Source organism: Xylaria bambusicola (genome assembly GCF_022495145.1).
Source record: "Xylaria bambusicola strain CBS 139988 unplaced genomic scaffold F5B22scaffold_42, whole genome shotgun sequence".
Taxonomy (NCBI): Eukaryota; Fungi; Ascomycota; class Sordariomycetes; order Xylariales; family Xylariaceae; genus Xylaria; species Xylaria bambusicola.
Genome location: NW_025953595.1, coordinates 38,369 through 58,472, shown reverse-complemented (window position 1 = coordinate 58,472; position 20,104 = coordinate 38,369). Strand labels below are relative to the sequence as shown.

General features: G+C 49.4%; 8 protein-coding genes across 8 annotated transcripts; 4 read left to right on the top strand and 4 right to left on the bottom strand.

The window, feature by feature from the left end:
• Window positions 1–54: 54 nt before the first annotated feature.
• On the bottom strand, window positions 55–4,024 carry F5B22DRAFT_369704 (heavy metal translocatin). The gene is made up of 2 exons (XM_047971152.1): window positions 3,731–4,024; window positions 55–3,656 (listed from the first exon to the last, which is right to left on the bottom strand). Exons 1-2 carry the CDS (start codon window positions 3,832–3,834, stop codon window positions 230–232), a joined length of 3,531 nt encoding a protein of 1,176 aa, XP_047828022.1. The 5' UTR covers window positions 3,835–4,024; the 3' UTR covers window positions 55–229.
• A 1,744-nt stretch (window positions 4,025–5,768) lies between these two features.
• Window positions 5,769–7,544, top strand: F5B22DRAFT_618284 (PCI domain-containing protein). The gene is made up of 2 exons (XM_047975681.1): window positions 5,769–6,283; window positions 6,351–7,544. Exons 1-2 carry the CDS (start codon window positions 6,251–6,253, stop codon window positions 7,215–7,217), a joined length of 900 nt encoding a protein of 299 aa, XP_047828021.1. The 5' UTR covers window positions 5,769–6,250; the 3' UTR covers window positions 7,218–7,544.
• Window positions 7,545–7,983: 439 nt separating this feature from the next.
• On the bottom strand, window positions 7,984–9,905 carry F5B22DRAFT_618281 (putative RGS domain protein). Its single transcript, XM_047975680.1, has 3 exons — window positions 9,124–9,905; window positions 8,378–9,065; window positions 7,984–8,315 (listed from the first exon to the last, which is right to left on the bottom strand). The coding sequence occupies exons 1-3, from the start codon at window positions 9,312–9,314 to the stop codon at window positions 8,079–8,081; spliced, it is 1,116 nt and encodes a 371-aa protein (XP_047828020.1). The 5' UTR covers window positions 9,315–9,905; the 3' UTR covers window positions 7,984–8,078.
• Window positions 9,906–10,328: 423 nt separating this feature from the next.
• On the top strand, window positions 10,329–11,578 carry F5B22DRAFT_618276 (ribosomal protein L31e-domain-containing protein). Its single transcript, XM_047975679.1, has 3 exons — window positions 10,329–10,632; window positions 10,717–10,791; window positions 10,904–11,578. Exons 1-3 carry the CDS (start codon window positions 10,549–10,551, stop codon window positions 11,105–11,107), a joined length of 363 nt encoding a protein of 120 aa, XP_047828019.1. The 5' UTR covers window positions 10,329–10,548; the 3' UTR covers window positions 11,108–11,578.
• Window positions 11,532–13,115, bottom strand: F5B22DRAFT_618269 (putative ubiquitin conjugating enzyme). The gene is made up of 4 exons (XM_047975678.1): window positions 12,898–13,115; window positions 12,419–12,689; window positions 12,024–12,356; window positions 11,532–11,940 (listed from the first exon to the last, which is right to left on the bottom strand). The coding sequence occupies exons 2-4, from the start codon at window positions 12,523–12,525 to the stop codon at window positions 11,838–11,840; spliced, it is 543 nt and encodes a 180-aa protein (XP_047828018.1). The 5' UTR covers window positions 12,526–12,689; window positions 12,898–13,115; the 3' UTR covers window positions 11,532–11,837.
• A 726-nt stretch (window positions 13,116–13,841) lies between these two features.
• F5B22DRAFT_369565 (putative serine/threonine protein kinase) lies at window positions 13,842–15,945 on the top strand. Its single transcript, XM_047971151.1, has 2 exons — window positions 13,842–14,094; window positions 14,157–15,945. Exons 1-2 carry the CDS (start codon window positions 14,009–14,011, stop codon window positions 15,706–15,708), a joined length of 1,638 nt encoding a protein of 545 aa, XP_047828017.1. The 5' UTR covers window positions 13,842–14,008; the 3' UTR covers window positions 15,709–15,945.
• Window positions 15,945–18,080, bottom strand: F5B22DRAFT_369560 (uncharacterized protein). The gene has a single exon (XM_047971150.1). The coding sequence runs from the start codon at window positions 17,904–17,906 to the stop codon at window positions 16,182–16,184; it is 1,725 nt and encodes a 574-aa protein (XP_047828016.1). The 5' UTR covers window positions 17,907–18,080; the 3' UTR covers window positions 15,945–16,181.
• Window positions 18,081–19,097: 1,017 nt separating this feature from the next.
• Window positions 19,098–20,078, top strand: F5B22DRAFT_649323 (uncharacterized protein; the record flags this gene model as incomplete). The annotated part of the gene is made up of 1 exon (XM_047979158.1): window positions 19,098–20,078. The coding sequence occupies one exon, from the start codon at window positions 19,098–19,100 to the stop codon at window positions 20,076–20,078; it is 981 nt and encodes a 326-aa protein (XP_047828015.1).
• Between the last annotated feature and the right edge of the window lie 26 nt (window positions 20,079–20,104).

Genomic DNA, 20,104 nt, shown 5'->3' with positions numbered 1-20,104 from the left:
GATCTAATACTAATGGAGCGACTATACGGCAAGTAAATGTTTGTAATACTACGTATATAAACTTGCATACAACACGTAAAATGGGTTACATATGATTCTTTAATAAGTACTTATCTAAGGTATGATGACATATGTACAAAAAGAGAGGATATGTGCTGCCCACGTAAACCTAATGTGGGAAAATACCAAAACCGCATTACGCCGTACCTCATGATATTCAGGTTAGCCCTCATGCGTCAGCATGATCTAATGTAGCTAAAGGCACATAGCCTTCGTCCCTATTGGTCTTCTTTCCAAACAATGAGCCGAAGAAGTCTTGGACTCTAGTAACAATTCTGTCGAAACCCCAGCCACGTCCACGCTTCTTGAGTCCGCCCTTCTCCGCCAGAAGGGCTTCATCCATCCAGCCAGGTCGTTTCCAGAACTTCAGCAGTAGGGAGCTGACAACAACACTAACACTGCTCGTGGCCATGGCGGCGCCGGCGGCCATGGGGTGGAGATGGAATCCAAGAGGTAGGAATATGCCCATAGCGAAAGGTAACCCAATTAGGTTATAGACGCACGCCCAAGCAAGATTGAGCTTGATACGAGTGAAGATGGTTCGTGCCAGGCACAGTGCCGCGGGGACATCCATTAATTGGTTGGGGCGCATTAACACAACGTCGGCCGCTTCCATTGCGACATCAGTTCCGCTTGCCATCGCAATGCCGACGTCAGCTGTAGCCAAGGCAGGCGAGTCGTTGATGCCATCGCCGACCATAGCAACGCATTCTCCCTTGTCCTTAAGCTGAAGAATGATTTCCTGCTTCTGATCAGGAGATACACCAGCAAAGACGTCATCAGCCGCGATGCCAACTTGAGACGCCACTGCGAGAGCAGTCGATCGCTGGTCGCCCGTGACAATAGCTGTCTTTATTCCCATACGATGCAGAGCAGCAATTGCTACAGTTGCCCCTTCTTTGATGGTATCCGCCAAGCAGAGGTGACCGGCGTAAGTACCGTCGATAGCGATGAAAATGTTGGTGGTTCCAGCAGACGAGGTAGATTTGTTAGAAGCGTTCGCCTTTGTGTTAATCTCTTCAGAGTCCTCGACGGCAGCCTCCGGTACATCAACGCTGTTCTCACTAAGGAAGCGGACGCTTCCAATCAAAATGCGATAGCGTGTACGCTCGGCGCTTGTTGCCGGCTCTACCGTCGCACTGATACCGCGTCCAACAACAGCGCTGAAATCGCCGATACTGCCTTCGATGGTGCCTTCGTGATCAAGTCCAAGCTCCGAGCGAGCTGCCCCAAGGATGGCCTTGCCAATAGGATGCTCACTGCTGGACTCGGCCAGACCCACAACAGTCCACCAGAGTCGTCGACGCCATCCATCGCCTTGCCAAACTGAAGGTAGTTTGGCAACCGCTACACTCATTTTGCCGTATGTGATGGTGCCCGTTTTATCGAGGACAACTTGTGTAATCTTGGTACTCATCTCCAGGGCCGCGCCGCCTTTAACAAGTATTCCGTTTTCCGCGCCAACTCCAGTACCAACCATGACCGCCGTGGGGGTGGCCAGGCCTAAGGCACAAGGACAAGCAAAAACTATCACGGAGATGCACAGTTTGACACACACAAAGAACTTACCACCGCTCGTCTCCTCGAGGAATATCTTGGGCGGGTCCTTCAGAACGTGACTAAGAATCATCCAAGTAATAAAAGTTAAGCCACCCAGAATAAGAATAGTGGGTACGAAAATGCCGGCCAAAGTATCAGCAAGTCGTTGAATTGGTGCTCGAGTCGTCTGCGCATCCTGAACCAGCTTGACGATTTGGCTTAGCTGTGTGTCTCGGCCAGCTCTCGTAACTCGAAAGTCTACGCGTCCATGACCGTTTACTGTGCCCCCAATAACATTGCTGCCCTTCTTCTTCTGTACAGGAATAGCCTCGCCAGTGACCATGCTTTCATCAACATAGGTCTCGCCTTGCACAATGGTCCCATCAGCGGGGATTTTGTCCCCAGGCCGTATAATAACAATATCGCCCACTGAGATGAGTTCAGTAGGAATTATTTTCTCCTCAGTCGCACTGCCCTCATGCGCATTTCCCTTTGACTCTCCCGAAGCAGGTTGTAAGTCCCAGGCTTCGGCAGCCTTTGCGGCCGCAATTGGATCTGTGTAGATAGTGGCCATAGATGGTGCCAGGGACATGAGTCTCGAAAGAGCTGTCGACGTTTGTCCTTTTGCTCGATTCTCCAAGAATCGCCCCAATGTGATGAACGTGATCAACATTGTGCTGGTGTCAAAGATAGTGTTTGGTCGAGAGTGCGGCGGGAACAGGAATGAGACAAGCATAGCAAATAAACTGAAAAAGAAGGCAGCGGATGTGCCCAGTACAACCAAAACGTCCATAGTTGGAGACCCGTGCTTCACGGACTTGTATGCTGATTTGTAAAAGCGCTTTCCAATGCCAAACTGAACAGGTATCGTCAAAACCAAGCAGATAACATCGCCGAGGAAAAGGCCGGGAAGAAGTTCTAAACCACCAAAATCCAGGATAGGTAAAAGCATTGGAAAGATCATGCCGATAAAGAAGACGGGTAATGCGAACGTGAGTGAGACTTGGAAGGCTCTCTTCCACTCTTGAATCTCTCTCGTCTTCGCCAAGGACTCCAGCTGAGCATCATTATCATCGTTGTCCGCAACCAAGGCGTTGAAGCCTAGACTTTCAACCGTTTCGACAATCGTACGCAGACCAGTGATACCAGGTTGATGAGATACGGTAAGCCTTGACGTGGCAAGGCTAAGTTTGGCTGAGCCTACGCCAGGGAGAGCTAGAAGGGCGTTTTCAATGCCCTTAGCAGCAGCAGCGTCTGGATTCCCGTAAATCTTGAATTGGGCGGAAGATGACGTGGTTGGGTCGGAACTGTCTAGCACAGTTGAGAGTATCCTGGCATCAAATCCCCTATCTTCAATAATCTCAGCGATTTTATCTGATGGTACCTTTGCTGGGTCGTGTGTTATAACAGCTCTCTCGGCTAATAAGCTGATATTGAATCGTAGAATGCCATCGAGGCCAGTAAATCCACCCTCCACGGCGGAAGTACAGGCGCCACAAGTCATTCCCTCAATGGCAACCGTGGTTGTGGCGAAAGGAGATTTAGCTTCGCCGAAGTCTGATACAACCTCTTTCCTAGGTTTCGTCTCCTCGCTATCAACCAACGTAGCACCAAACCCTCGATCTTCAATAATCTCGATAATCTTATCAACGGGTAACAGCGCGGCATCATGCTCTATAACCGCTCGCTCAGACAATAACGAGATGCTGAAATGCTTGACTCCGCTAACATCGGCGAAGCCCCCTTCTACAGCAGACGTGCAAGCTCCACATGTCATACCTTCGACCGCAACGGTAGTGACGGTGGTTAAAGAACCGTCATCTTCTTCATGGTGTGCAGGGGGGTGTTTCGGTGTCGCCATGGGCGAAGGTATATCTGTGGAAAGTACTTCGGCTTCGAACCCGCGGTCCTCGATGATGTCTTTAACCTGATCGGCGGATATTCGTTGGGGGTCGTGCATGACTACGGCGCGCTCCATAACCAAGCTGACAGACACATTGCCGACGCCTTGAACTCCCTTGAAGCCAGCTTCAACGGACGAAGTACATGCGCCGCAGCTGCATATTGTTAGCTCCCGGACTTTCGCACGACAAGAAAAAGAGGGAATGCTCAGGGCTTCCGGGTTTCATACGTCATACCCCCAACTCGTAGAGTTGTGGTGGCCCATCTAACAGGCACGTCGAGGGAAGTCCGTAATTCTTCCCTTTGAGGGACTTGGATATATGTCGGGGCCATGGCGAAATGCGCCGGAGGGCAGAGGGGAGTCGGGGTGAGGGCGGCCAAAGAAGTTATATATGTATATGTATGCTAGGATTTACAATATATACGGGATCGGCGGGTACACTTATGGAATAAGCGGCATTGTGGCCTGCTAGTGCTGGGCAGGCTGGACAGCGTCTACGAAAATGACAAAGAACGGTGCTGGAGCATACAGCCGACAAGGTCAAAGTAGAGGTAGATGGATGGGTGAAGAAAGAATCTATCGTGAAACGGGAGGAGTGCCAAAGAAGGAAGCCAGCTCTTGTGCGGAGGCGAAGGGCGAGGGTGGTAGGTAGATTAAGAGATTGGCGAAACGGAAAGCGAGAGCGGGCGCGCGCAAAACAAGACTCAAGTCGAATGATCAGATGCTGTCAAGTACGTACTTTACTACGGCGCATCCACAGGGACTACCTACCCTCTACTACCGACAGGGGTCTTGAGTCTTGCGTCCCGTCTTCTACTTATGTACATAGTACGGCCAGATTAAGGCGCTCGGGTTTGTCGGTCGACGGGTTTGGATTAGTCGGCGGGATCTGGCCGGGCCAAGATGAGGGACTTGACGTTACAGGCTCGCTCGCAGGATACGAGTCGCAAGTCATGTTGGGTGGTTGGGGTGGCTCCTGTGATATTCCTGTAGTCCTTGCATGTACCGGTACCCTTACTACCATACTTAGGTATTGCAATATGACCGAGCGGGTAGCTCGTAGCTCGGTGCTCACGAGTCACCAATATCCGCGTTCTCCCCTGTCTTCCTTTTTCTCGCCGTGGGTTGGTAATCACTCGCATGTGCCTTGCAAAGATACCTCCATTCTCACCTAATCGGCCTGGTCGTGGAATACTATTGTCCGATCGTGTAAGATGTACACGTACACTCCTACTATGCAACGCCTCCGCCCCTTGGCAAAGTGATTTGCCTACTTAGGTACTCTGTACAGACGGGCCATGAATGCTTCTGTGCATTATCTACAGTACAGGACCCCTCCTCTCCACCGGTCGTGGCGCCAGAGAAGTTCTAGCTCGAGTAGCGTTTACGCACCACTACATTCGATATTGCCGAAAGCGGTAACATGTATCAATAGATTGTTCTTGCTGGGATGTTGGTATCGTCAGTCTCGTGGACACGAGGGCGTACTCGTCGTCAGCGCTGACGGCAACGTTAGCTACTTTGAGCTAGGTGGATAGATAATACCAGATTGGCCTCAATGTGCGAAAGTGTCTGAGGCGCCTGAGGCTTTCTGGATAAATGGTCGGGTGAAACAAGGGTGGATAAATGGGAACACTGGTAGGCTTGTATCTCCTGGTAGGTAAGTGAATCAATCTATTTGCTAGAGTGTCATTTCGGCATTCGCCTTCGCCTTCTTTACAGCTTCTTCTGCTTGCTTACTAAGTTGTCTACAAACAAGTTCTAAGTATCTAGGTAACTCAAGCTGAAGGTTTCGAAAGCGTGATATACTTTGAATAGACATGAGCTCAACTCATCCCATTTTGAACTATGTTGTAAATTGTCCTCGGTAGCACATTGTGTTGATGGATTTTGCAAAGCTGGTTCATACCTAGGTAGGTAGGTATACATGATACAGTACCTACCTCTACCTACCGTACCTAGGTAGGTATACATAGTGAGTCAATACTATTAAGAGAAATCGTTATTGTAGAGATGTCTTCACAGTCAAGCTACCTACTATCTTGTTATGAACTTCATATTGTTCCTATTAGTGAGCCATGACGGACGGGCCTTCAAATGCACGCACTTGTGAATTATGCATTATTTATATCAGCGTTTTTTCTGCTACGTACCCTCACGAGTCTGTCACGAGATATCGCGAGAGGATCAGCGATTCATTACCTCTAAAAAATATTACCTAGCGCACAGTAGTGCACTAAGGATACAGCAAGCTACAGAAGCTACAGGGCCGATGGGTACATCCCACACTGACCCGCTAAACTACAACCCCGCGTTACGGACTAGATAGCTGGGTAGACCTGGGTCTGACCTGAAGCTCAAACAACTGTGAGACCAGAAAACGTGAATCTACAAACGCCAGCTCCTCTTGCTTGACCACTTAGCCGACCTACCCAGTTTCAACTGCACTGACTGTCTGATTTTTGGTGCGTCTGTTGCCAGTCGAACCAGCCCTCACGAGTGTTTGGGATTCCGCCTTCGCAACAGCTTCCCTCCCTGGATATCGACAGCCAACCAGGAAATAGCCCCGGTCACATACATCATCAACGCCGTTTCGTTTCCTTACCGTTGCATTCTACGAGGCTGCCGATCTAAAGCTTAGCAGCGGTGCTAGCCTCGTAAAGTCGGCTTTCGGGGAGGCTGATACGAGCCGGGATCGGCCTAATACGGACAATAGGCAAAACACATACCTAATATCTATTGATCAGTATGGAGCAAACCAAGGCTCTCAACGCCCTAGAGGTGAGTGCAGAACAGCTTTCTGGCCCGTCATATACTACGAGTCTGACCACATGTCTATCTACTGAAGCCTTTCCTCGCTTTGAGCAAGTCGGCAACTGGCCCACGGGCAGCCGCTGACCTCATAACCCAAGCGACATCCAACTCCAACACATATGTCTTCGCTGAGCTCCTGCAAACGCCACAAATACAAGCTCTCGCACAATCACCAGACTATGCCTCGCACCTGAAGCTCCTTGAGATCTTCTCGTACGGCACATATGCCGATTACACATCAACAACGAACCTCCCGCTGCTCAATGATGCCCAGATCCTGAAGCTACGGCAACTCTCCCTCCTCACGCTCGCGAAGGACCCGCACAATCTGAGCTATGCCGCACTACAACAGAGTCTCTCCCTCCCAGACTCCCGGGCCGTTGAGAACCTTATTATCAGCGCCATATACGCAGGATTAGTAGACGCCCAACTCGATCCCCGCAACGGTCTCGTACGGACCTCCTCGGTCTCACCCCTGCGGGATCTAGCACCAGGCTCGATCCCATCAATGCTAAACACTCTCCGTGAGTGGTCAGGACGCTGCACCTCAACACTAGAGGATCTGGAGGTGCAGATCGCGAGCATGAAAGCAGCCGCAGCCAAGCGCCACGCCGACAAGAAGGCGTTAATCGAGCAGACAGCAAAACTAATCGAGGAAGAGAAGAATGCCGAGCAGGGACTTCACACGCAGCGCCAAGGAGCCATACTCAACCGGGCGTTGACGAGGATGCAAGGGCAGAGATTCAACAAGCGAGGTAGCGGAAGTCTCGAAGCAAACGCCATTGACGACGAGGCCATGGAGGTCGACGAGGAAGAGCCCGATGACGGCGAGGGCGGAGGCAGTGCTGGCGCCGCGTTAGGCGGACCAGGAAAGAAACGAGCTAATCGCCGGAAGCTATAGAAAACCATAATGCAGTGGTGGAATAGTGCAAAGCGATGGGGGCGAAGAAAGACATTGGCCGTAATCTCCGGTTATACAGGATGGATGCCGAAGAAGACAGCTACGTATCCGACTAACACACTGGCAGTTGACGGACCCGGGTAAGCTCGAATATCCTTGAGAGGTGAGGATAGTGCCATGGCATACCGGACAAACACTCTTAGACAGTAGCTATGAGCGATGAAGATATGACATTGGCAGGACACCTGGCCGTCAAGTAGAGTTACAGTCAGATATCTAGCGTCAGAGACAAACAGCACAATGATCAATCACTATTACGTCCAGACCAAATCATGCACTATAAAGTGAATACTATAAACACCGGCCATATCCGCCTATTCTTTTCCCGCGCTTCATAAGGGTTGCGTACAGTCCATGCAAAAACATCAATGAAACTTAGACTATTTCAGAGCTGCGGCGGGAATTATTATAGAGCGAAGTACCAAGCAAGTATAAGACCATGATTTCAGGAAGAGAGTCTCTTTCACGACGACCTAAGGACATCTGTATATCTAGGTGAAAAGGATTTTCCCCATCCAGATAATTTACACCTCGAGCACCCAGCTTCCGCCCCTTTCACAGGTCTAATTTTCCATCAGGATGAGAATCTATAGTCCGCGCAACATACGTGATGGTATTAACCCCCTTTTTTTCAGAAAGGACTGAACGAACAGCAACAACTCCGATATTTAGAATACATGGTTGAGGTATTTAGGCCGAACATGCGAAAGAATAAAAAAAAAAAAAAAAGACAACGCAAAAGTAGAACGAGCCAGTCGTGAGGGTCGTTAGAGAAGGGACGCGGTCGTTGAACCGATCACCTCAAAGTCGTTTTCCTGGGACCAGGATGAACAGCACCGAAACAGCCGCGTCGACCAGGATAGTGACAGCCAGTACGGTGATGGAGCGCTTTATCAGCAATTTGCGCACGTACGGCTCTCGGATTCGGACGAAGGAGAACGGCGTGTATTCGGTCAAGCCGATGAGAGCCATGATCGGATCTAACGAGTACTGATAGGAGCACAGGAAGTATACACCTATCGTGAAGGGGAGAATTTCCTATTTTAAATCGTCAGCAAAGCCGTGAACGAATGCGCAGAACGTAGGAGGGGGGAGTGTACCCAGCATCGAGTGGCACGTGAGGCGTTGAGGAAGATGAGGATGAAAGCAGTCCAGAACCCGCCGAACATAGCAATGAGTCCAATAATCAACCTTGCGAGGATGGTAGGCGGAATCAAATTGCCGAAAGCACGAGCTCTCAAGAAACCGGGGAATGCGTCTCGCTCCATGGCCTGGAAAACGTAATCTTTGGCCACGTCAAATACTTCTGGATCATCGCGACCATCTTGCTCGATGGCAGTAGTGATATCCGACGTGATGGAGCCAGGAAGCGTTATTTCGCGTTCGGCACCTGGAAGCAGGAAGGTGTATAGTATGGATTCGGCCGATGCCCTGATATCCTCCCGAGAGACAGCGTGTGCTGGAGAGTTGGAATCCGAGGTGATGCCTGGAGAGCTCAGCTGTGTGCTAGCTCTTGCCCGTCGTTCTTGGCTGCCCTGTGGTGAATCGACCATTACGCTTGCGCTGGGTGCAGGCTGATCTCGTAGGTACGCCGACATCTGCGCATTTTGCTCCCGTTCTTTCTCTGTTCCCATAGAAGGACCGGCGCTGATATCGCCAATCGCCTCCAAGGCCCTCGAGGATCTTTTTGATTCCTCCTTTTCTAAATCTGGGGTCCTGACCAATACTGATCTTCGTAACTCTCGAACATAGTGGCGGCATAATGACATATGTTGCGCAACATCCAGCCTAATACTGTGTTAGCACCCCAAAAAGATTTTTATGAGAAATTTCCTTCTCGGCCTACCAGAAGTCCAAGTAGTCGACCGATCGCTGCTGGTCGCGCATATATATGTAGAAGGAGAAGAGGTCAACAGGAGGATGGGTCCTTCGGCTCAAGACCTCGAAAAGAGTAGGTAACCGATTCCGGTGTAGATCTGGCATTGGCGAAGGTGCCGAGTTATTTTCATCCAACGGACTACGACCTTGAAACGCCATCTTGTCGAATCGAACGCGATATTAGAAATTAGAAGATTGAGTTGTTATATAAATGCAATAGTATCAACGCCTAGGCGACCGTGGTTGCCGCTCTCGCGGCGGGATGGATGGGGCGTCAAATGAGGGAATCGAGAGGTTGGTAGTTGTCGGACAGATCGATCGAGGCGTGTTTTATAGGTTAAAGTTGCTTGCACCCAGTCTGGAGCAATTGACGTTGTTTGCTAGATTGGAAAGAAAAGCGTCTATTCAAGGCGCAATGGAGAGAACGATTAAACGAGGGAAACAGCATACCACACCGAGTGGGCTGGGTTGGGGATCGTGATTGATTGTCGAGGCATGAAGTCACGAAATCATCGAGGCTCCATGGTGGACGGGACCTACTGTTTCGATGCTGGTGTCTGCGCTCGGGTCCCCCTGAAATTACGACCATTGAGCAATACGACATGCTGTCCAATCACAGACCCGTATTCGTCGCACTGCAACACGCAAGCCACGGCTACAGCTCGACGCCATTGTAAGGGCAAGTGACACGGATTAAATTATCCATCGATTGAAGCAATACTCTAGGTACTATATATATGTCTAGAAACCATTTCATCATTGAAGTCTACAATCCCGATAAGCTTACATATATTCAAAGAACTGATGGCGTTTGTCAGTCCTCGTAGCGAGTCATCCTAGCATTGCATTAGGTGCTTTACGCAGTGCATGTACAGCATGTACAGCATGTACCTAAGGTTAGGTAGGTACATAACTACAGATGATGCCTAGCAGCCCTACCTAGGGACTGTGTAGCTAAATAAAAGGCTGGCGTCATTTCACGATGTACTTGGGTACATCCGTGCATCTGATCTCTGCTTGGCGGGTCTTGCGCCTTTTATGGCTGGGCAGAGGGGAAGCAAGCCACACATAGATAACGATGTGATAGAGGTGGCAGCCCCACCTAAGCCACACACGATTCTGCACGATCAATTTCTCTGCAAAAAGCACAGACCATCTCTCCTCTACCCTACCACTGATTGGCTCGTTTACCGAGATTTCTCCATGCCCTCAGCTTCCCACACTTGGTCTTGGGTTTTTTCTCGATTTCGCAAGACAATCAACAACCAACCTAACGCCCGACCTTTCTCGACAACTAACCCCAGACACCAACAGCAGTAAGCACGCCGCCCAACTCACATCGAACGAGACCTCGCCAATTGAACCGCCCTACTGATTTTCGAAATTACAGAAAATGTCGTCCAAGGGAAAGAAGCCCGCCAAGTCCGCCATCGAGCAGGTCGTTGCTCGCGAGTACACCATCCACATGCACAAGAGAGTATGTCCATACGCCTGGCAATCGCACGACAATAGCCGCCATATTTACTATGAGATGAGGGAGAAATGCTGACGGTTGGAAAAGCTGCATGGTGTGACTTTCAAGAAGCGGGCCCCTCGTGCCATCAAGGAGATCAAGGCTTTCGCCGAGAAGGCTATGGTACGACAATCTTCTTACCCCGCGCGTTCCAATCTTTGAATACAATTTCGATCGACCAGCTCGACGGCATTCTCTACTGAATGACGAAACTAGAACTAACATCAACTTTTAGGGTACCTCCGACGTCCGCCTCGACCCCCAGTTGAATAAGAAGGTCTGGGAGCAGGGTATTAAGGGTGTCCCATACAGACTACGCATCCGCATCAGCCGTCGGCGAAACGACGAGGAGGATGCCAAGGAGAAGCTCTACAGCTACGTCCAGGCCGTCAACGTTAAGAACCCCAAGGGTCTCGTGACGGTTGTTGTTGAGGAATAAGCGAATCAAAACGAAACGGCGCAAAGCAGAGCAAAAAACAAGGGTCTTTTCTTCTCAATACAGGAAGACGGATGAAGAAGATACCTGGATGGGCACGCTTTATGTAGGGCATGGTTTCGGAGTTTCTCCTGGCTTCATGGAATTTAGTCTCGCTAGTCGACGAATCAAGACATGTGAGCACCTACGAGCTCGACAAAGACAATCGCCCTGTGATGAGTGGGAGGTGGCCAGCAGCTACTTTGCCTAGGTCATGCTGGTCCCGTGCAGTAATGTTAACACATATGGGTTGCTGAGGTGTCCGTGTCTAGTGGAACCTTACATCTCACATCGCTCGACCAAAATAGGCCTGAGAGTTTCTTGTAGTTATCACCTGCAAATCACATTTGACGCACGACATTTGACGCACGACAAGATAATCGAGAACTTTAAAGGTCATGGTGATGTGATTGACAAGTAGACTTGCTGTCTCTCATCTCGTGCCAGTATGCTAACGAATGCTAACGACTATCCATGTCAACCGTACCAAGCCCAGCCGCAAATGCAAAACTCAATAATCAATACCAAATCAAGAACCCCGAGGCAGGACGATTGCCCACCACAAGGGCACGGGGTTATCAAATCGACTCCTGTTCTCCGATGCTAGTGGATAGCCCTCATAATTCCAATAGAAACAGACGGCGCTCGAGACCCAATGGCCGGTCTATAATACAATTTTTTAGGTTGTAAAGATTTAGTCGTCGTCAATGTCGCGATGACGGGCCGTAACCTTGCGCTTGAACTCCTCGAAATCCTTATCCCATAACTCAGCAGCCTCACCATTCAAGGGTGACGAACTAGGAGCCAATGATTAGTCTCGGACAGCCTGGAACCGGTATGGAAAGAAAGGAAAGCGCAATCGCCCAATCAAGAAACTTACTTGTTGGGCTCCCCAAGAAGACTCTGCAGACTCAATAGCACGGTCTGAACATTGTAGGCAGCCGTCCACTTATCCTTCAGGATATCGAGGCAGATACGACCCGAAAAGTCAACATTCGGGTGGTAAATGGGTGTCTTAAACAGCACAGTCGGTGGCGCATAAGGGTAGTTTGAGGGGAATGCGAAAGACAGCTTGAAGGTGAGGCCGGAGTAGGGAGTGTCGTCAGGCCCCTCGATGGTGGCAGACCATGACATCAAGTTCCCATCCGCCGAAGGAAAAGCCGAGACACCGGGAGCAGGCGAGGTCATCAGCTGCATGAGCTCTGTTTGTAGTCTGCAGAGGGGCACGTGTCAAAAGGCATGCGACGGGATAACGATGGGCGGGATTACTCGTACCTCTTGGTAACACTCTGTGCATCGGGACCCTTTCGAGTACCGCCGAGTTTGGCAGCCGGGACGCTCCCAGGGGCTGAGTTCTGGGAATCCTCCATGGTGTAGTCCATTTTGTTATTGTTTTTGTTTTTTTCCGTAGTCGTCAATCACTGAACTGGGATTTCGAGCGTAGATAGTTATTCCCAAAGTATGGCTATAGAAGCGGGAACAAAGGCTTTGGCTGAGTCGCCGGGATGGGAATGTAGATAGAAGCTGAAAGAGGAAGAAAGCCGGCCTGGAATGCGACAGCGGTTAGTACGGACGATTCGTGTGCTCTTGGAACAATGGCACAGCCGATCGATATAACATGTATCACCATTGACAGATACAGCTCCTCTACTGACCAGCAGCTAGAACATTAATCGAAATCCAGCATAGAGACGTCTATTTGTACTTTAAAGGAAATGGACGGATGGTTGTAGCATTAGTTAGGGTATACGAACCTGAGACTATAGAGCACGAACTATTGCCCGGGGGAGATGAAATAGCATGAAAATCTTAGGAATAAGGAACTGATGATAATATGAGGGAGTCGCTAGGAAGGTAAGGGAGCACGATAAATGGTCTGAGGTAGGCAAACGCAGCTTCAACAAGTGTAAACAACGAGAGATACGGTAGCTAGCTCAGCAACAACTTCTATTATTATTTTGGTAGCAGACCCCTTGCCTTGCCGTGGACTTTTTTTGGTTGCCCGCCCCCGCAGGCCCTTAGCAACCGCCCACTACGAAGCACACTAGGTAGGTGCGCCGAGGTGCGTCTTAGCGATACGATCGGCGCCAAATCTACAGGCACGCTACCACTGCCAGTCCACTGCCAGTCCTCTGTCAGTGTACCTCTCTAGCCCATCCGGGCCTGCTATTCAGGTACATTTTCTGTAGCTCTATGATACAGCACCTCTGCACCACAGCCAAAATTCCGGATCGAGTACTACAGAGGTACAAGCATTGCAGTGGCGGCGGTCTTTTGAGGTACATCCGACCAATCAATCACAGCTATCCCGTCGAGCCTGTGCAGCAACATCTGTGATCCTACTGTAGGTACGGCAGGTACTATTTAGAGGTCGACCAAAGGCAGTTGCCCATGAAGCGCCCTCAGTGACCAACCAAGAACACAAGCAGGTACTTGCTTTACTTGATCAGCGCAGGGGCTTCAGGACCAACGAAATCTGATCAGATAACCGCATCCTCAAACAAAACAACACCCGGTCTTGGTCCTGGCCTTGTTCCTGGCCTCAATCATACCCTACTTACCCAGGTCCCAGCTTTTAAGTGGCGTCCAGGCGCGTCCAAACGCGTCTAACATACATACCGGTACCTACCTATCTAAGCACTATGGTAAGTACAGCCCATCTCCAGATATCAGATATGTACAGCTGCAGTTCGTTTCTTTTTCCGGGCAGGGTCCATTACTCTCTAGGTATATCAAGGTGTTGTTTTTAAATGAATTTCGGTTGGATTTTTGGGAAAGGAAAAAGTCAAGAAGGAACCTTGAATGTGAAACAAAGTGAAATAGATACTAGTCTTATCGAATTAACAACCTTGTGCTGAACAAATCATGGAACAGTCTCAGCTAGATCCTCTGCCGAGCGATCTACCATTCAGAATTATATCAAGAACAATAGGAAGAGGCGCATATGCATCGTAAGAACGCTTAGCCATCCTTTACTCAACCCTCGGTGAGCTGCTTGCTGACCGCTTCTCAGTGTCAAGAAAGCCATCCCTCTAGATTCAGATACCCCCGTGTTTGCTGTCAAGTTGATACATAAGGGCTATGCACTCAAAAATGGCCGCATCTCCGCCAAGCAGATTGCCATGGAGGTATCGCTGCATTCTCATATAGGTCAACATCCCAACGTCATCGAATGGTTCGCCACGGGCGAGGACCATGTCTGGCGGTGGATAGCCATGGAATATGCCGAAGGAGGCGATCTGTTCGACAAGATTGAAGCCGATGTAGGCGTCACCGAAGATATTGCACATCTCTACTTCATTCAACTCGTCAGTGGCGTGAGCTTCATGCACTCCAAGGGCGTAGCACATCGCGACCTAAAGCCAGAAAATGTTCTCATGTCGGAAAGCGGCAATCTGAAGTTGGCAGATTTTGGTCTAGCGACCATGTTTGAGTACAAGGGCCAGAAGAAGTTGAGTGGTACCATGTGCGGCAGTCCTCCTTATATTGCCCCCGAAGTTCTCGCCTGTGCCAGGAGATCGAGTGAAGTAGTCAAATATGCCCCTGAGCTGGTAGACATATGGTCGTGCGGTGTTATACTGTTTGTGTTACTCGTTGGCAACACACCATGGGAAGAACCAACGGCACAAAGTTGGGAGTTTCAAGAATACAGGAAGACGAACGGCCGCAGTTCCGACAGCCTCTGGCAAAGGATTCCTCCCGATGCACTCTCATTACTTAGGGGTATGATGAGTATTGACCCTAGAAAACGATTCTCTTTTGCCCAGATTCGGCAGCATCCTTGGTATACCCGAAATAACAAGCTCCTTTCGGCCAATGGCCAGATATCCGATCCAATACATGTAGCAACCAAGATGCTTGAAAATCTCCATATCGACTTCAGCCAAAAACCTCCCGCTTCCCAACGACCATCGCAACCATCTCAAGATGCGATGGATATCGATGAAGGCCAGTCTAATCACGCTCGGATGGCCTTGAGCCAACCGGAAACCCCTATTAACGACGTCCTCTTTGACTGGGAAAGGCCAGCGCGCCCTGTCGGAATGAACGCCATCTCCTCAACACAACCTATATCGAGGGCTGACGCATCCCTTCCACCCCATGCCACACAGTCATCTACTTTCTTCGACGCTCTTGCCGAAGAGCCGTCAATGAGCCAGTTTTCGCAAACTCCCTCGGTTCCCATGACATTGACACAACGTGCAAGGAAATTCAGAGATATCGTACCAGCGCATTCTTTCACACGCTTCTTCTCACACATGCCTCCGCAGCTACTCGTGCAGATGTTGAGCGACGCTCTGCATAACCTAAACGTCCCGTTACCATCAGCACTTCCTCCCATCGGCCAGGGAGACCATGTGGCCACGTTCAGGGTCAGGACTATCGACGACCGCAAGCAAGGATTACATGGAGAGATTCTACTTGATAAATACTATCTTCCCGAATCACAGGAGCTCCTTGAGGTTCGCTTCGTCAAACTTAAGGGAGACCCCCTAGAGTGGAGACGGTTCTTCAAGAAAGTCGTGCTGTTATGCAAGGATGGCGTGTTCAAGCCTGATACTTAGAGAGCCAGGCATCGTTGTAATGTCGTAGCTGATGGGACGACGAATCAGGAAGTATAATGGGTATACAGGCAGCGCTTCTATGATATGATAGAAACGGGGATTATCATTGATGAAAGGGGACTTGCTACGTAGTATAGAGAACTACTTGCCGTCGACGCAAGAGTTCCGCACAGTCTACGGCAATGGCAATAAGACGTGCTTCATAAGGGAGATTGATTTATTTGCTCTAATCTACGCGTTGATTTCCGATGGGGCATAAGCTATAAATACCACCGGAAGTGAGGTTATCCATTATTTCGCCCTCTTCATTCGTGATATCCTGGCATCCTGAAGCTCTCGGACGAAACATCAATCCTTTGTTCGTCCTTTGAAATCCTGCGCAACCCATATTCCCTGAAAAGATCCTAGCCGAGGTATGTGGGTATGTGGGTATCTAGAAATCAATATATCCCTTCCCGCTGTGCAAAGGGATGTTAAATGGGCTCTTCTTCCTCCAAGGTCGGTAAGGGGGTGATAGGGGGTGGACGGGGTGGACGGGGTGTGCGAATTGCGAACGATTCTTCGTGTTTCGGTAGTGTTCGCGGTCGCGGTCTCGTCTTCCGTCGCTTTTTGACTTTGTCTGGGTTGTTGGCTTCAGCTGTCTTGTTGGCTTCACCTGCGTTATCAGCATCCGCCGACTTCGCCTCGCTCTCCTCTTCCCTCTTTCTTAGCAAGTGGAAATCGCTCGCCTTGTCTTTTAGTTTCTCCCAGTCGAGATTACGCTTCGTCCAGGCTTTCACGTTATCCAGCGTGGTCTGTTGTGCAATCAACGCCTGCACGAGATCCCCCGTCTCCTCCAACTTCTTTGGGTTGACTCGAGTAACCCCTTTTGACACATCCTTAATGCTCGTGATGCACACATTCTCGCCGGGGACTCTCTCGGTGAACTCTCGTAGGTCGTTGAATTGGAAGTTTTTTATCACCAAATGACTTAGGTTCTCCATGAGCATGGACTCTGATCGTTCTGGCGGTGCTCCATCCTTAGTTGATTCAGGGGCAGGAGGAGGCGAAGACGGAGGCGCAGGGGTAATACTAGTATCGTCCGCCTTGTCATTCGCCTGTTTTTTTGCTTCATCTTTCCCTTTCTCAGCTGCTAGATCTCTGATCATCTTGCAATGCGCCTGTTCTCTTTCATACAGACTCCTGATTTCGTTCAGACAATGCGGTGGTGTTGTACCAGGACGCCTAGGATCATGCACAGGCAGGGTGAGACCTGAGAGTCCCACGCCCCAGGATCTTAGTGTGCTGTCGATGCATGCGAGCAGGAGCACGAATGTTCTCCCATGGCCCGTCACGCCGGCATTGTTGGGCAAGTCCTTGAAGCACATTATGCAGTTGCATAGGTACATTTCGACGTAAGCGTGCACCATCTCGTGGATGAGCGTCTCGAGGAAGAAATGCGCATTCACTACTGTCCTATCTTTCTCGTAGAAACTTGCGCCGGTGATCTTTATCTTCGCGAAGGGACCTAGCCCACGGAGGTATTCTTCACATGTTACGCCCCATACTATCCTAGTATCTTCGCCCTTCTTGTATTTTTCGCCATGCTTGGCTAGATTCCTCGGCGTCATCTCCCACATTTTTGACTTGAGACGAGGAAGCATGCTATTCTTGGTCATGATGCCGAAGAAGAAGAATTCGTCGAACAGGCGCGTGAACTTGTTCAGCTCGAGGGTATTGAGTTGCTCTTCTCTATCCTTGACAATGTTCCACATTGATATTATCTTGTCGCGTGCCGCAAGTTGTTTGGGGGTTAGGTTTCGGTGGCCTCGCATTGGATAGCTGCTCAGAACCGTGTTATTGACTAGACATTGGGATGTGTATGCTTTGAATTCGAGTTCGACTTTGAGCTTAGTGCCGACTCCTGTGTATCCTGGCCAGGCTGGATGCGTTCCTATGCGAGCGCGCTTTGGTTTCTTTCTGAGCCACAAAATCACACCTGTAGACAATCTCAGCGCACCTTGCTCCAATGACAGAATAACAGGCCATGATCTGATCTGCTTCTTTATTGCCTGAGCTGACTTTGTGCCTGCGGCATCGCTCCTGTTCGTAGATGTGTCTGTGCTTGCGTTCTGGTTTTCTTCTTCCCTTGCTTCCTGTCTGGCGTCCGTGATCAACAACTTTGGTTCCAGCGTAGTGGCAGTGCATTGACAAGGCATACTGGCCTAGAAGTATAGTGCAACACTGGTTGAATATTGGGCAACCATAATATTATATGGCGAGTTTGGGAAAAGGTTGTGAATAGAACCTTTTACAAGCCTGCTTCTTGCAGGGGGCCAAGGTATATGCAAGGCTGAAGGATATAGAAGTTGATGCGTGGACCTGGCAGGAACGACTTGTGCTGTGCTTGGCAAGATTGGAAAATCCAGATAAACAAAAGAATCGGTAAAGGGACGTGAGAGATATGCTCAAATAGGGATCCAAGTTGAACAAAATATACCGTGCTAGGCTACAGCGCAGCTTGTGAGTAATACTTTTTATAGCTTCTTTGCATCATCACCAATGGAGTTCTATTTTGTTATTGAAGGTGAATGCTTCTAGGTCCCCTGGAGGCTCTCTGAACTAAATGGACAATGGCCATTGAGTACTAAACACGCTATTCCATAGAGCTGTACACTCCATTCACATGTTTGTACAACCTATTTATCAAGTACATTGATCTGTATGCTCTATTATGGATATCATTGGCTTGAGGATTCAATGGACTTCTGTCTGACCTTCCCCTGAAAGTTGGAGGCAATATGCCAGAGCCCTGATGATCTACATTCCACTTCTCAGATGCTCCTCGTAATAGTTCAAGGTCAATAACCTGCAGGGCTCAAAAGATGTTGCTCCTTTCTAATCATGATAACCAGCTAGCCATATATCATCTTTCTAGGGAGGCTTATCAGTACTTGGTTTTCAACATATTGTACTTAGGAGAATATCAACCAGAGAAATGCATCACATATATCGACCTAAAGAGGCCCGTGCCCCCAAGTCACCCGCCATGAAGCCCTAAAGAAATTCAAGGAATGTGCTCTGCATTGTTTGTAGTTGCCGGTCGCAGTTGCTGGTTGTAGCATAGGTATTCAACCACCTGGGCAGAACAAGGCAAATCACCCCAGGGCAGACCATAATCCCAGAACTGTCATTTTCCCATACCAGACTGGTCTCGATCCATCTTGGTGATTCCACCCCCTTTCCAACAAGCCCCAAAGCTATCACATACAATGGTCCTATATTAGTTCTGTCTTCACCTCCAGCCTGGTGGTTGTTACGAATGTAGCAAGTATAACTACACATTAGTATCCATTATCACATCCTATATCGATTCACAGACTGATATCATATTCACTGCTAATCACACCATGCTTAGCAAGCCTGGAGAAAGTTTGAAGGTCCTCCACTCCAGACCTTTCGCATACAAGAAGAGCACCGATGTTCGCCCAGTGCTGTGTTACTATGCATACAGAGCCCGAGATCTCATGAACTGTACCGTCGCAAGCTTCTACGAAATCAGCGATGGTCAACTTACACCCCAGCAGCTACGTGCAAAGCGCGAGTTCATTGCCGTTTTCGAGCGCCACGCAAAGAGACAAACAAAGAACCTCCATGCAACAGATCTATACAATGTAATGAACAAATTGATGGAGCTACTCGATACATTCTTCTTCTTTGGATCTGTCACACACTTGGTCCATTGGCTAGTTCTGACAGTGTTCCCGCCTTGGGATCTTAAGCTTGGTTTATGTGAAGAACTGGCAACAAAAATCATACCTAAGTTCGACATATCCATACACAGAAAGAGAGGCTCACGATTAGCCACCCTTGCAGAGCTTGTGGACACTTTGCTCCATGAGATGACCCATACGTTCCTGATGGCCTTTACCTGTTGCTGCCCAAAATGTCTCCGAAACGACCATAACGCTTTGAGCCAGGGAACCACAGGCCACGGACCGACGTTTTGCGGGCTGAGTTACGCGGCCATGAGATGTCTGGGTCAATGGAACCCTGCGTTGGATGAAGTTTTCATGGACAGAAGCGGTGGCACCTACATCGACGGGCCGTCCCTAGCGAATCAGTTAAGGATTGCTGAAGAGACACGGCAGAAGGATCGATCGGAGGGCAAGAACATGCTACCGTATATAAAGAATCCTAGTCCTAGACTACTCATTTGGAACCAAGAGGATAAAGTCATTATTGACGTGGAGCGACTCCGAGCTCATGTCAAGAGAACTGCTATGACACCTATAGATTCTGCCTGGATCACAACCTCCGTACTGGCCAGTGGTGGTTCTGTGCATGGATCGGAATCGAATACGCGGTCGTCATCACCAGCTATGGAATAAGCTGTATATCACAATCTCAACTGTTA